General features: G+C 34.8%; 1 protein-coding gene across 2 annotated transcripts in view; it reads right to left on the bottom strand.

The window, feature by feature from the left end:
* Stim2 (stromal interaction molecule 2) overlaps window positions 1-16,988 on the bottom strand; it is a 170,230-nt gene that overhangs the window by 20,223 nt on the left and 133,019 nt on the right. For both annotated transcript variants that reach the window (XM_076864692.2, XM_076864693.2), the window contains exons 4-7: window positions 10,376-10,487; window positions 5,886-6,001; window positions 2,829-3,006; window positions 2,131-2,308 (exon numbers count right to left, since the gene is read on the bottom strand). In XM_076864692.2, coding sequence (XP_076720807.1) covers window positions 2,131-2,308; window positions 2,829-3,006; window positions 5,886-6,001; window positions 10,376-10,487 — 584 coding nt within the window. The remainder of the gene's footprint in view (window positions 1-2,130; window positions 2,309-2,828; window positions 3,007-5,885; window positions 6,002-10,375; window positions 10,488-16,988) is intronic.

Here is a 16,988-nt window from a genome sequence, read left to right as displayed (position 1 = left end):
TGGGTTCAATCTCAGTATCACATAAAAATAAACAAAATAAAAGTGTTGTGTACAACTACTTAAAAAAGAATTTTTAAAAAATCAAATAAAATTTGATACAGTACTGATATGATAAATTATGGTATAATGGTATATTAAGAATTGTAATGCATAAATAAATAAATAAATAAATAAATAAATGGTACAGTACTATTAGTCAACCAAAAATCTTTATTTTAGGGGAAAATAACGCTATATAAAATATATACCAGATTTTTCTGCCTTCTACTTTTGAGAAGTCAATTAACCCCCACCCCCAAAAATACAGTAATGCTTCTAATTATATGGAATTGTACATAATTGACATTATATGTAAATTAATTTCCCAGCTAAAAACTAATTTCTATCAATGAAGCTTTTGAGAGCAGTGTGGGAGAAAACAAAGTATAGCTGTGTAACCTAAGCCAAGTTATTTACCTCCCTACATACTTCATCTACACATATTTATGTATTTTAAGGATTAAAACTTATGAGCAAACCATTGGCAATGTGTGTAGCATACACTCTGGCAAACAATAAGCACTCAGAGAATTTGTTTTTTATACGTATAATCATGTTGGACAGAGTTTCTCCTAAAATACCCACTTCCCCCTTTAAACTATTATTTATTTGGGACCTAATTAGGATTACTACATTCATAGTTGTAACCATGAGGTCAACTAAGTTCTGATGCCAAAACCTCAGATTAGAATGCTCATAATGTTTGGCCCCCTTTTTTTATATTGTGTCTTCTCTCCCACCATGAGGCAGTCACCTGTGAAATACTACTACAAGTTCTTTCTAATTTGTTCTTTCTTATCTGCAAAGGTCAGAAAACAGTCAACAAACTTTTTAGTCCTGGGAACAAATCAAGAGCTAGACATCTCAGTAGGAATAGGCAGGGAGTTCTTACAAGAGTATAAAGGCATAATATCGAATTATTGGACACAACATAATTTTGGCTAGGCCTTTTATTGTTAACTCCCTGATTCTTTACTGAAGTCTATACAAATTAGATTTGCCGGGTAAATCGGGCATGGCTACAAAATATGTCTAAGAGGCAACTGAAAAGAACAAGCTCCCAATAGGGTAGAGATACAAAAGAATAGATGTCTGGGATGTGAGGGGAAGTGTAGTTAACAATAAGAAAAGACTGAGCCTGAGACCAGTCAGACAAATTCTCCTGAAACAACAATCTGGAAGGAAATTGTAATGCATAGCACTTTAATGATCAAGGGAAGGCTAGAGTGCATATAACCAAGTGGGAGGCAGAGATTGAGGTTCCTGTACCTGTTTTACAACTGACCCATTTTAAATCTGGAAAAAGTCTCCCAATCCTCATTCTGTTCATGGTTTTTTTTTTTTTTTTTTCAGTAGAGAAAGGCTCAATGTACAAGGAGATGAGTTAACAGAACCAGAGTGACATGCTTCAAAGATGAAGGGGCCACAAGCCTCCTGCTGCAGGCAGGCTCTAGAAACGGAAAACACAGGAAAACAGACCCTTGCTGGTGACATGCAGTAGGATCCCAACACTGTGGACCCATTTTAAACTCTGACCTTCAGAACTAATGAATCTATGTTTGTTTATGCTGGTGAGTTTATAGTAATTTTTTACAGCAGGAACAGGAAACCAACACATATGCACATAACTAAATTCCCCCAGAATCCAACCTTGTCCAAAGGACCCTGTGAAATGCTTGAACGACTGCATTCTAATCTGAGTAACTCAATGGGGAAACTAACATCAGGAAGGATGTCTTACAGGTGACTTTGAAACTTTTAGCAGATATATTTTAAAACCATTTAACACAACTCAAAGGGATGCCTAATAGAGAAGTTCAAAATTGGATAGATTTTACCAAGTGACAACCCAGAAATATTACAGATGTTAACAAACACCTTAAACACACTCAAGACAATTAACACAACATGAAATAAGATTTTATGAAAGAATGAACATGATGGTAACTTTATCTTTCAGTGGCTACTCTGTTACTTTACTATTTGGACATGGATCAATAGTAACAATATGAATAAATGATTCTTTCATTAACTGAAGAACAGTATACAATGGGAGTAAAGGTAAAGGACTATACAAAAAAATATAAATACCTGTTCCAATTCCTGCTCTGCATATTGGCGTCTGCTCAATTCACATTCAGCCCCCTCCCTTAGCTCTCTCAGTCGACAAGCTTCCTCCTTTGCATAATTGATTTCATCCATCATTTTGCGCTCTAGATTTTGCTTTTCTACAGCAACATTTCTGTTCTCTTCCTGTGCTTTTTCAAGCCTTAGAGAATAATAAAAATAAAAATTCCTCACAAACATTTCAAAAATTTCACTTTTATGAAAGAAAAAAAATACTGTGTCATGCAATTTGATACATATTTTAATAAATTCACACCATTTTCGATTAATCTTTAATTTGGATAAGAAACCTACTGGGCAACCTACTATTCAGCTATTTTAGTTATCTTGGCTCAAAAGACAGGGACAGCAGGGAAATACTCTTCTACAAAGAGACTTTTTAAAAATTTGTAATTATATATGTCAAGTTAAAAGTAAAATTTAACTATATAGTTCCATTTATCTTTGATTTACTACCACTGATCTTCAACCTATTTATTCCCAAGTATCATTTATAATAAATTTTCTAATTATGACAATATTTTCTAATACTAAGAAATAAAATAGGCATATAATCCTGATGCATGTACTAACCTGAACATGTTTACATTCATGCTCATACATTTTTACAAACTGTACTTCTCTGCATAGATAACAAGAGTTGTGACTTTTTTTTAACTCACCTCTCCTGTAAATCCATTAAACTCTGCTCTGCAGTCTGGAGACTCTCTAAGTCTTTCATCATTTTTGCGACATGCTCTTTCGAGGTCTTATTCTGTGTATAAGCAAACCAGCATCCACCAACACCAATCACTATAGAAACTATGAGGATGAAGTCCTTCATCCAGTTATGAGGTGGTCCTATGAAGAGAACGATCATTAAGATTAATCTTTGAGTATAACAGAACCTCAATACACAGAGGTACTTTAAAAAAAAAAAAGTACTATGTAACTAAAACCAAAAAACAAAATTGAAGATCTCCTTCCCATATGCAAATTCTAGCACTTTATAAATTCTTTCTTTGAATAATCTAAGTGCTTATTAACAGTATCTGATATACTAGACCTACAGAAGAGCAGAGACAAATGCACAGGGACACATCATGTCCCTGCTGGTGGTAGAGGAAGCAGTCATCAAAGTTATGGGGATCAACAGTGTCTCCAATCATGTGCTGTGAGAATAGGACCCTGTGGGATGAAGGGATTCATAAGAAGTGTCACCATTATCATTCCAACACCTTTTCTTCAGTCAAGTTATGCAGCTGTCACAAACTGGAAACCCAATCATTGATTCACCAAAAAGCATTTTCCACATGCATATAGCTATGTAACTGTTCATCAATGGTCCCCAATAGTGGGTGATGTTGCTCCCAAGAAGACATCTGACAATTTCTGGCTGTCAAAACTGGGTTGGGGGATTGTGATTGCCATCTTTGCCATCTAGTGAGTAGGAGACAGGGGTGTTGCTGAACACCCTACAATGCACAACAGAACTTCCTCCCCATATCCCTTCTGCCAGTAATAAAGAATTATCCAACCCCAAATATGAATAGTACTAACGCTGAGAAATCCCATGCCAAAGGGTCATGTCAAGTATTGCATTTTAGGTAGTTATTTGTCCAAGATACAGGGTTTACTGGAGAGAAGAATCGGGTTCTCCAACCCTGACCTGCCAGGCATGACATAATCCTAGCACTATGTCTAAAATAAAGAGGAAGTTGCTAGAGCCACTGTCTTCAGTGACACAGAATACAAAAGCCACTGGTCAAGTAATTTTTAAATTAATTCCTGACTGCTTAATACACACTGATTTTCAAGGACCCTCTGCAAGGGAGATACACAATGACAGTTAACACAATATAATGTATTATTTTAATGTTCCAAAGATATATAGTTTATAGTAGAAACCTGCCTAAATGTCCAGGCCTCCAGCAGGATGACATTTGGCATGTTTGGTTAAATGAAGAGCTCCACAGAAATTCCAAGTCCCTATGTTGATGAGCCCAGGGTTTGATATGTTTGCAATAGTGTGATAAATAGCAAGTTTTAGGCCAGAGATCCTTCATTTCCGTATTTCAAGAGCATACATCCTCACCTATGATGCACTGCAGAGGGCTACATACTCAAAAGGATTTGTTTCTATTTCTGCTTCTACCTCAGAGGTTCAGCTCAGGTTCAATTTCAACTAAGAGTCCTATTCTCTGACTCTGGCCAAAATATAATCACCAGGAATAAAAATAAAAAGGTGGTCAAGTCTTACACTCTGTAATAACCACTACAAATTGGAAAAGATTTAAGTGGGAACTCCTTTCAAATGTATTTCTGGTCATCTGACATTGCTAAATTTTTATGAATCTAGCATGAGTGTTCTGACTCTGATACTCACTTACATAATAATTCTAAAACAAACACATTTAAAAGGTAATGCATCATTAACTTCCTAACTGGTTTTCTTATTAAAATATTTGTTTACAACATTCTTTGAGACCAGTTTGATTTCTTTTCAGATAACTGGATAATGCAGTATTCCCTCACTCAGAAAGTGGCTTACTTCCAGATTAAGAAAGGGAATATAAATATTCCTGACCAAATTGCATATAGACACAATGCTACACTTTAATTTCTATTTTCACCATTCATTTGAAAAAAAATCAGACTCTCACAGAACACAATCCCCCAAGGGATTCAGTTGAGAACTCAGGACAAGGGAAATATTGGTAAGGGGACTGCATCTGTGGAACACATGGCATTTCAACAGTGTTCTATTTCCTAGTGTTTGTGATTTCTACCAACTCTCGCAAATAGGAGCTCCAGCTGTTTTGCCAGTTGGTCTCTGAGCCTAAGCCAGAAAAGAACCACCAGGAAAGTCAAGAAACCTGTTCAATCACTATAGTAACCCTTCTTAGGAGGGCCATCACCAAGAAACTCTCCTAACTCCAAAAATTCAAGTAGGATAAACATTAATTTCCTGATTTATCATTTGTAAAGGCGATTTTTCTTGTGTTAATTTTGTTATTCATTTTTGCCTTCTAAAAATAAAACGTAATTCTTCTAAAAGGTGTACTCTTCAAAACACTTTTTTCCAAAGTTCTTTGAAACCTAAAATTTAATGAAATAAACATAGTAAACTTCTCTTCTGGGAAAAAAAAAAAAGGACCCCTTTCAAAGTGAAAAAACACTAGATTTATTTTCTTTACAAACAGGATTTAAAACTTTCTTAAATGTTCCTCTTCAAAACAAGCAAATAACATTACCACCTTATGCTTCAGCCAGGATAGTCTTCTTGTTTTATAAAGTTGAAGTGGCACTTTGTTTTCAATCTACTTAAAATATCTTTTTTATATAATTAATGAAATCATTAGAATCTATTACTTCATGCCATAAGTTATGAAGCCAAATTAAAGTATTTTTAAAAGGTTCTTCAGTGAATATGCAACTATAATAACATCAATATTAAAACCCATACAATGATCAAAAACTTCAAATCTAGAAATTCCAAATTAACACCCAATCATATTTTTTACATTAGTAGCCACCTTTGAAAACTGACATTCTATGTTTCGATGGCAGGAAATCTCCTCCTCTAAGACTATAGTATTTTTTAAGATAACATTATATTTGTTTCCCAGTTAATAGATGATTCTTAGTGGTCTACTACTTTGCTTATTTTCTCCTTCCTTAAATAACAGTGATGATGAGACTATGCTGTTACATCATCCTGAGTGAGAAAGAATACCCACGTGTCAGAGGTCCAAACAGAACCACATCCAGGGCCTTGAGCTGAAGTTTTTGTCTATGACTTCGGTCGCTGATTTTCAATTGGGAAATCATAAATGAAGGTTCATGAACTGCTATCCTGTTCATTTAAAAAATACATATATATAAAATGAAACTTTTCTAGTACATGAATTTAAATATTTGAGCAGCATATTTAATACTTTATTCATTAGTGATGACTACCATTAAAAGCTTCTCCATGCGCCTTAATACTTTATCACATTTCAAAACCATTTCATTACAAACTCAGCTACTCAAAGACTCCTGTATATTAATAATTCACTTGCTATATTGACAAATTGTTGTTTCCTACAGTTACTTTCTACTGTAACTATGATTTAGAAATCTGTAAAGTTGATAGTATTTTACTTATTAATTCTGGATTTTTACTAATCATTCCACAAAGAACAATAACATTGAAAGTAACTTTCTTAACATAACTAATAGACTTAAAACAGTCCTCAATTTAGGTCATGTTTCTTTGTTTAAAATTATCTAAAATAATATCTATACAGTCTAATGTTTAACCTGTTTAAAAATTGAACCAAGTTCACCAAAGTCATAACCAGAAAGTAAAAGTTCTTTTTGATTGGGATAGATGGGTAGAGGGATTTATGTAAAAAAGCAGTTCTGAACCATATTATTAGCAATGAAGAAAGCATGTAGGGAGGAGCCTAAAGGCATGGCTGAAGAAGTAAAATCACTTTGGGAATACAAATTCAAGCAGCCCAATACTCAACTAAGATTTCTTAACAACCAAATATGATGCCAATAAAGAGCTTATAACACTATGTCCAATAATAATATTAATGTAATTAACAGTAATGATAAAAATAAGCTAATACTTAATATGGCTTAATACTCAAGAAAACTCTATAATGTATATAATATCTCCATTTTATGGATGAAGATATTTTTAGGAGGTTATGTAACTTGCCCAAGGTTACATAATTAGTAGGTAAGGCAGAGACTCAAACCCAAATATGTATGAGCCCAAAGATGTCTCTGAACTGCTACATTTTATTTAGGAAGAATCAGAACCTCTGAGTGTAGAAAATTACAGGAACTCCTTACTATGATGCTTGTATAAAATGTTACAGTGTAAAGTATTCTTACTTTCCCTTTTCAAAATGCCTTCCTTCATCTTTTCCACAGATACCTTTCCTGTATGTTTCCCCTATACTTTTACTACCACATCAACTGAACTCCTTGAGACAAAAACTATGTCTCACCTCTTTGTCCCCAAAGCCTGAATGGCGTATGGCAAAATCAGAAGTTTGATAAATGTTTGTATAACAGCTGAATGAATAATAAATTAATAGCAATACTATCAACGAACTAAATTTAAGAAAGACAATGAGACAGAGTAGAAAGTAACTATATCACAGAATTTATGAAATGTTCGATATGAGCTCACAGGTGGAAGTGATTCAACCTAAGTGGGGGAAGAAATCAGAGAAAACCACAGATGTTGAAAAGGAATGAGGAGGCTGTGTCAGGTGAAGAAAGCCCTGCTATAAACTCTAGCAATATGAAGCCAAGCCCTTGTCCTGGAGCAGCAGCCTGGTGGGCTGGAGCATAGGTGGTAAGCACAGCCTTGGTTGCACAGAGGCCAACATGCTAGCCCTGGAGCCAGATTTGCCCACCTACCACTACACTGGGGCCACCCCAACCTGGCTGCCTGCTACACACAGCACCAAGGCCCCAACAGCAGAGCATCCGCCAACATCCCAACCTCCCGCTTCCCAATAAGTGGCAGGAAAGAGAAGTGGGGCAGAAAGGAATGGGGATTGCACAAGAGAGTTGGTACTTTTCCAAACCCTGATTAGCATAAATTCAGATCAACATCGCTGACCCAAGTGCTACAATAACCCTTGCCCTAGCACACTCAAGTGGCAACCCCTGAAGGGCCCCCATAGCACTGTAAGACCTACGTTTCTTTTCTTCCCATGTGAATAAATCCTAACAATCACTCTTTCCCAGATGATAAATTTCATTGTTTGAATTCACCAAATAAGAAACCCAAAGTAAACTGGCAGTGAGTGGCTGGGGGCTGCCACAACACTGAAAGGCATAACCCACCATTAAGAGCTGCAACACAACACTCTCCAATTTTGCCCTTATAACCCTCAGGGCTAAGGAGGGCAGGCATCCTCTCCCTTGGTTAGTTGCTAACACTACAACAGTGTTTCTCCACTCAGAGGCCTCAGGCTTATGCAGACCCTACCCTTCAGCAGAAGTAGAGAAACTCCGGTTTCAATAAGAATTACACTACAGAAAAAACAGTGAAAGGCCTAAGATAACCATTACGGCTAACATAAAACTACTTATGAAATTTGAACTACCTATAGCAGATTTTAATGTCCAGAAAGAATCTAAAATGCTTAAGACCTAAAGTGTTTTGAATTTTGGATTTTCCCAGATTTTAGTATGTTTGCATACACATAATGAAGTATCTTTGGGAAAAGACCCAAATCTAAACACAAAGTCCATTTGTTTCAAACATACCCAATACACAAAAACCAGAGGTAATTTATGTGTGTGTGTGTGTGTGTGTGTGTGTGTGTGTATTAGTGCACCTTTATTTTAACTATAACCTGTCTCATGAGGTCAGAAGTGGTACTGCCCATTTCTGGTCCCATGGCAGTGCGCAAAAGATTACAGAGCATTTTAGATTTCAGTTTTTGGATTAGTCAGGCTCAACCTGTAATGTATTATTGCAGGACAACTATCTGGAATGTGTAAAACATTTTCTTACACATTCTTATTACTACCTCTTATGTCTACAGATGCCCTACACAAAGTTCTAGAACTTAGGTAGTAATTGAGGTGAGTTCGTATTGCACCTTTAAATTCATGTAGATGTTATTACCATATAAAAGAGGCTTGAGTAGGAATATCACTGCTTTCCCTTTTCTTTCCCACAAAAATGTTTCAAAGGGCTGACTTGAAATCTAAACTTCTATATTTATTCTTTTCAAAGTAACATGATTACTATTTTAAAACATTGATCTTGACACATTTGTGATATTGTCTCCACAAATTCACCAGAATTTGACTCACCTCTGATAAACTTACTTAGCCAAATAATAAAGTAGTTTACTATATTTATTAATAAACTCTGCATCAGCCTATTTTATTTCATGTTACTGTTAAATAAATAAATTTCCAAAAGACAACATAAGAAAAATACTATGAATTCCTCGTAACCAGGGTAAAAATATGTAAGTGAAAACACCCTAATGTTATTTTAATGTTTCAGCTGCTTTTCACTTAGAAACTTGATTCAAGCAAAAATTACATTTTATGTACTTTTTGTCTTCTTTCTATCATCTAGTTGTACCATGAACATCAAAGATACTCAATATTTGTTGAATTGACTTTTATCCCCACAATTTTACCATCATTCTAGTCATATGTATAATAAAGTCAGAAACATTGATGTTTATGTTTAGAATATATTTAAGAAAATCTGACACCTTTCAACTTGATCCAAAATACTAATCTCAAAGAATCAAAAGCTGCTGATTTAAATTGGGCATGTAGGCCTTGGTATATTTCACTACATATAATAATTATATTATAATAATTGATTAGAATCTTTTTTAATAAAGAAAACAATTCAGAAAGAAATGAAACATAAAAAGAAACTTTTAAGAGTAATATTCTGATAAACTCACTGCAAATTTTAACATTTATACCTTAAAAGATTATTAGTTAGCTAATGGAGATTGAGAATATACAATTGAGAAAACTAACAACAGGTTCCAGATATCTAAGAGATAAATAGATATCCTGGACTTTAGTATCAGAGCTATCTGGATTTAAATATTACTTTAGGTAAAATATTTAACTTGTCTCTCACTTGTTGGGGGTTTTTTTGGTCTCTAAAATGGGGATGATAATACCTTATTTTAATCATGAGGCTTAAATGAGATAACATAAAGTACTTCTACATAACATACATTAAAAATGGTTGTTACTATTTCTTGTTTCCTAAAATCATTTTTAAATTAAGATATGACTATGACCACCATGATTAATTGGTTATTGTCATTACAAGAATACCAATTAAGAAAAATCTGTACATTAATCCATTCAAATAGGTATCTTCATGAAAATGAGTTGTTATCTAATGACTAAATTTTTTCTTGCTTTACCAGGTAGCTGCTCAAAGGTTGACCCTTTGGTGCTATCTAAAATGATATAGTTGATCCATCTTCTCTTAAAATTACTTTCCTTAGGAATAAACTTTTTAAGAGCTTCATTATCTAGATAATAAAAATTAAATATAATTTGTAAATGCATATCTTAGAAAAGATTAAAGAATGGATACATTATAATATTTCCTCTGTGCCCTCAGCCACAAATGCAATTTGTAGATTCAGTAATGCAAAATGACATCTAGTATATAATTCTCCATGAAAAACACAATTAGATAATTAAGACTCACCTGGGAAGTGTAGTTCCTTTGACATTATTGTCTCTAAAATTCTTCTCATATTGAGGGAGTTCAACAAATTCTATCAACCACTGAAGAGTGTCCTCAAGGGTCCAATTATGAACTGCAAGTGACAAACAAGGAAGATGTTTCAAACAAACCACCATCAGAATTAAAATATATACAAATGATATAATTTTAGAGGAAATAAAGATGTTAGATTAAATTTCCAATTTAAATTAATCAATAGTAAACATTAAAATGATATCTAGCACTTTATGAGGAGAAGCTAAAAACAATGAGATGCAAACCTCCTATCTTTAAAGGCTTAGAATCTAAAACAGAAAAAAGACACAAAAGAAATCAGGACAAATATTAGCTTAACCAACTGTAAGCACCTATCCAAATTTTTACAGGATGAAATAATCTGTCATTTTCCTAGTTGTTGAAAACATACCAGATATATGCTTGTTCATTCTTCACCTAGTCATTCATTTACACAATAGGGTGATGACCTTCTGAGTACTGGGTTTCCATCTAAGCTGTGGGCATATGGCAGTGAATAAGACAACTTAAGTTTCTCTGGGGTTTAGATGGAGCAACTTATAAGAAGGAAGAAGATAGAAGAAAATTTTGGATAGTGATGAGTTACTAAGAAGGAAAGGAAGTATGTTGGAGTAAGCCTCTCCAGGGAGTTGACATCTGAACTGGGACCTAAAAGTTACAGGAAGACACATTCTGAAGATCTGAGAGAAAAATATCCCAATCAGTGGGGAAAGCCAGTGTGAAAGCCTTTGGATATAAACCAGCTGTGTTTGAGAGACAGAAGTCAAAGAGAGACCAGGTTGTGAAAGACTATCAAGAACTCTGGATATATTTCTAACTTCAGTAAGAAAAAGGGGATTAAAATAATCTGGTTTTTAAATAGTACTGTTCGATACAAAGAATGGATTGTATGGGAAACAGGGTGAACTAAGGAGACCATTTCTTACACATTGTCCAGGCAAAAGAGGTCAATGCCTTAAACCATGATGGCAAAAGAGAAGTTGGTGACAAGTGGTCAGATTCATGATATCTTATGGGTATAATGCAAATATGACGTTTGATCCAATGGACAGAGATTGGTGGCTAGAGGAAAGCCAAAAGTGCAGCAGGTATGCTATAGTTTAGATCTAAAATGTTCCATAAAGGTTATGTATTAAAATCTTGGTCCCCCCACCCCATGGCGCTATTAGGAGGTGGTGGAGTTGTCAGAGGAGGTGGGAATGAATGGGAATATTTAGGTCATTGTGGAATCGTGGTCTCTTCCTCTTTTTCACCTTCTGGTCATGAGGTGAATGCTTTTGCTCCACCATGAACTCCTAACATATGTGTTGCCCCATCAGAGACCTAAAAGCAATGTGTCCACCTGATCATGAACTAAACCCCCATTATCTATGAGACACACTTTTTGTCTTATATGCTGATTTATCTTCAGGTATTTGTTAAAGTAATAGAGAGATGACTAACACAGAGGGTCCCTTTAACTGAGGTGGCAAAAACCCATGAGATACCAATTGGAAAACTGAGTAGAAACAGGTGATGGCTATCAAAAGGTCTGGTTTTAGCCATGTTATGCTTTAAGTATATATTAGACATTTAAATGTAGATAATATAATAGTGGACATATTACAAGTGCAGAGCTTAGAGGAAAAGTGAGTTTTGGGAAAGAGATATAAATGGGAAATCAGCAGAAATCAGATGATCTTAGAATGAGCTCACTCAAAAGCTCATTTGTAGATTCTAGAAGACTAGACAAAAACCAAGATTAAAAAGAAACCTATCACATCTTCTTTAGACATTTATTTTGCATTAAGTCCATCTTATACACACTCTTTCCTTTAAACTTTTTTTTTTTTAAAGGTGCTAACATAATTATCTTTTTTAGAGAAGAGGAACTGAGGAGACCAAGACATTAAACAGCAGGATTGGATTTGAACTCAGGCAAAATGACCATGGAACCTAACTCTACACGACTCTGAAAGCAATACCATTAAATGTCAGTGAAGATGTAAACAAGCAGTTAACTACTGGTCCGAGATTTCTGCTTGCTTGTAGAGTATAAAGCTTATCCAGAATAAAGAATGCAAATACACTTGATAAAAGCAGAGTTCCATAGTGTCTGAGTTTGAGGATTTGGGAAAGCAAATTGCTTATAGACCACACAAGAGGATGAAGAAGAGTGAAGAAAACAAGTGAGCAATAAAAGTTGATCTGGAAATCCATCTGTGTATAAATAGAACTGAGAAAAGATCTTTCTGAAAAAACTGCTGAAAATTTAAATTTGCATTTGCACGCAAAGCTAGGTTTTTGCAATCTGCCTTTTTCTTTAAGTGTTCTCTTGAGAAAAAACTTTAGTAAATCAAAATTAGCTAACAAAATCTCATTTAAAAATTGTGTGGTAAGTGATAATTTTATTATGAGATAAAGCTCTGACTGTTTTTTAATGTTCTCTTCTTCATGTATTCCTGCCATAAAGTCTGGCTATGGGTCTAAGTCTGCTATATTCATTTAGCCAAATAAATAAAGACATCAGCCAAAGGTCCAAGCCTTAGTGATTTCCACTGAATTTAAAACTTTCAAAGTAGCCTTTTCACTCTGAAGGTTTTTGCCTATTCAAGATTAACTGCAATTGAGATCTGCCCTGTTGACTGCCAAGAAACCACAGCACAGCTGCACCTCACACACCCACACAAAATCCTCAGCCACAAAGCTAAGGAAAAGAGTCTCTTTCATTTCTGTGATTATTCCATAGTAAAAGTTCCTAATATAAACATTTAGCACATCAAAACATTCCCTCAATTCCCAATGAGTCAGTATAGAAAGGAAGAAAAATGATAAAACAAATTTAAACAAATACCTAAATCCTAGTATTTATCTAATAAGCAGAAAATTATAGTGGTTGCATTTTCATTTTTAAAATGAATCTTTGGGGCTGGGGATGTGGCTCAAGCGGTAGCACACTCGCCTGGAATGCGCGTGGCTCTGGGTTCAATCCTCAGCACCACATACAAATAAAGATGTTGTGTCCGCCAAAAACTAAAAAAGAATATTAAAAAATTCTCTCTCTCTCTAAAAAAATTAAATTTAAAAAAAAAAAATTTAAATGAATCTTTAAAACAGCAAAATTTTGACACAGAACATTAATTTGTGAGGAGGTTTACTTCAACTTCCACTGTCTGGCTTCCTTGATAATGCCAAGTAAACACCTTCATCTCTTTTCTCATGACAAGACTTTGCAGTTTATATTAGTGTTCTCTTCCCTGAATACTTTGGCTATCTTTCAATTCTCACGGCAGATAATACTCCTGCTATTTCCTCAGTATGAAACTTTTTCTGCCCCTCCACCCTATCACTGCCTACTTATTTTATTGAACCTCCATAAAATCTCAGCTAAAACTTCAGTTTCTCAGGTGAGCCTTTCCAAACACTGTTAATATGGTTGTAAATCATTCTGAACTTCTTATACAGATTTTAACTAATTATTATTAATTTATCTGTAGGATTATTCTTTCAGCATCTGTTTCTCCCATAAAGGAAATATGAGTTGCTTGTTGGGTGCTCTATCCACAGTACTTGGATTTAAACAAATACCTAGTATTTGTTATACAGAAGGGACTCAACAAATCATTTGTTAGATGCTACTGAATAGTGAAGTAGAACATGTTTAATTGATAAGTATTGTGAAAATCTATTTTTACATTTTAGTGAGGAGATGCAAATAAACAGATTTGTCTGCATTAAAAATTCTTGATGGCAAAGTAGTTATTCACTTAAGAATTACCTAGTTTTTTTTTCTTGTGCACCTTCTGTTAGTCTTTTACATGTGCAATTGCTTAGTAGCACTTAGTAGCAATTGCTTAGTAGCATCAGAGGGCAGACACAAAAGGACATGATATTCCCTTTTAAAATGTACCTTGCAATTAAAAGACTACAGAAATGACAATTTCTGCCTTTCTTCCCCCCTTCAAAGTTGTAGCCGGTGCTAAAAGGTTGGTATCTCAGGGAGATTTTTGGCAATTTATTCTACAATTAATAGAATGAACTAAAGAATCAAAGAGACCTGATTCAGGTTCCAGCCTGTGCCACTGGTTCATGGTGAAATCACAGCAGGTTATTTAACACTGGCTAAATTTCTTAACACATGAAATAATGAACTTGAGCTAGAATATCTTTAAAATTCATTCAAATTCTGCTTCTATGATTTCATTTTTAAAGTTAGTATTTAAAACATTGCTAACTAAATAATTAATCCAGAACAGTAGATTAAAGAAAACTGCAAGGGGAAAAATGACTCTAAGAACTTTCAGTACAGCAATAAAAACTATTGCTAAAATTTATTAAACATTTATGAAATACCAGGAGATTTGTAAACATTATTTCAAATAATTATTGCAACAACTCTTTGAAACAGGCACTTTAATCAACTATTGACCTTAAAATTTTATGGAGGTGAAATTCTTTATTAGATATAGCAGATTAATAAGTGGCCACAATGTTAATCAAATTATATTGTTTTATGGTATACACATATGAATATGTAACAATGAATCCCACTATTATACATAATTATAATGCACCAATAAAAATATGGAAAAAATAATAAATTACCAATCCAGGTCTCAGACAAAATGTTTCTAGAGTCACTGACCAATGTGCAATAAATAACTTTGCCTCTGGTCTTGATAATCAGATTAGGCAGGTTCAATAGACAGTTAATGGTCCATTCACACTTGCAGGTTTATCTACAGCTTTCTGAATATGACATTCCCCTGTGCACCACAGCACTCTTCAACTTGGAATGGCTCTCCTTTCTTCCTTCTTTGCCAGTTTGCTTTTCTTTAGTCTTTATAACTCAGACTGGGAACTCTTTTTTCTAGTAAGTTTTCCTGATCCAGCCACTTCCAGATTATAATTGCTCTTGTTTGTGTTCTCTGATAATCAGCACATATGTCTGCTATAGAACTCCACATACTATACTGTAATTGTTCGTGCCTGACTTGCTCTCTGGATGATGACGAGTTCCTGGAGGGCAGAAACTTACTCTTTTAACAAACACTAACCATTAACACTAATGCTTCATTCCTTTAATAAGCTTTACATTTTACTATATGCTTTCACGTATATTTTCACTGAACCCCTATAGCCACCTTTGAAATATAACTGTTAACTCTACTTTCTATACATACAACCTTGGCTAAAAGAGGCCAAGTGATCACACATATGGCCACACACATCTAATAACTGAGAGAGCTGGAATTCAAACCCTGATCTTCTGGCAAATACTAATATAGATGGCTTCTGGTTTAGAACAGCTCATTTACACTAAAATTTGAAATATTTTCTCTTCAAAACAAACCTTCCAGACATGTAGTACTAATAATATGAGAGTGAAATGTTATAAATGAGCAATCTGTCACCTACAATCACATTAATGGACTTAGGAATCTCCCAAACACATTGGGTACACACTGGGAACTACTTAAGGCCTGGAGATCTACAGAGCTGTATCAGTTTTTCACCAAAAAGGAGATGGCTATGAAATGAACAAGGTGCTTTAACAGTCTGAAAGACAAGATTTCAAAGAATGAGTGAATTTATGGAGAAGGGCTCTAGAGCTAAGGGGGCTGGTGAGGCAGTAGAGAGTGGAGACAAGATAGTGAATAGAGTCAAAAATTCAGGAGATGCATGGGTATAAGGATTAGGAATGGGGGGACACACACTTATAGATTTTCACAAGATGAGGGTGCTCCTTTGCATCATCCCTACCCCTTGCTGGTAACAGGGAAATTTCTGTAATAGGGAATGAGGTTCCTGATTCTGTACCAAAACATGTCCCTTTCTTCCTCTCCTGTCATTCTCACCACCATCTAAGTATTTTGGAACAACAGTTGAAAAAGATAAAAACGAGGCCTAAGAAGTGAAAGCTTTGGAAAGCAGTGAGGTGTTAATAATGAGGAGAATGGAGGTATAGAAGGACTAGCTACAAACACCAACAGACAAATAAGGAAGCTGGTGTTTCCATGGCCATCCAGCTGAAGCAGCCTTCTAAAAAGAAAAAAGAAACAAACAAACATAAGTCATGCCTAGGGACACACTCAGTTATACAACTAGGTTATTAACTAGATGAAATGCTCTAGCTCAAAGTGATCTCTCCCTCCCCTGAACAACTAGTATTTACTCTTTCTATGAAACGGCACATTGGCACATAATATGTGCTGCCTTATTTTGTTTGTTTGTTAACCATTTGCTAACATCTTATGTTCCTAGTGTTTCTATATTCTGAGCTTCCATAAGACAAGCAATATTGAACCTAGCATAAAGTTGCCATTTATATATTAGTTGAATGTGTAAATGACCTTTTTTCCTACTTAAAAAAATAACCAGAATTCTTTTGTTTCTAATTGTTCACTTGCTACTCATATTTTCAGGGTGTCTCAGCAGCACTAGAGAATGGACCACAGAGACTAATAACATATGGAGGTACAATTCATAGCTATGTGATTGACTGTAGCAGAGGGGAATTTTGTGTGTTCCTGGTCCATTCCCTGACTTGAGCAAACCTGATATACACAAATCAGTGTAA

The sequence above is a fragment of the Callospermophilus lateralis genome, chromosome 8, assembly GCF_048772815.1.
Source record: "Callospermophilus lateralis isolate mCalLat2 chromosome 8, mCalLat2.hap1, whole genome shotgun sequence".
In the NCBI taxonomy this organism is placed as follows: domain Eukaryota; kingdom Metazoa; phylum Chordata; class Mammalia; order Rodentia; family Sciuridae; genus Callospermophilus; species Callospermophilus lateralis.
This window is presented reverse-complemented; position numbering and strand designations above follow the sequence as displayed.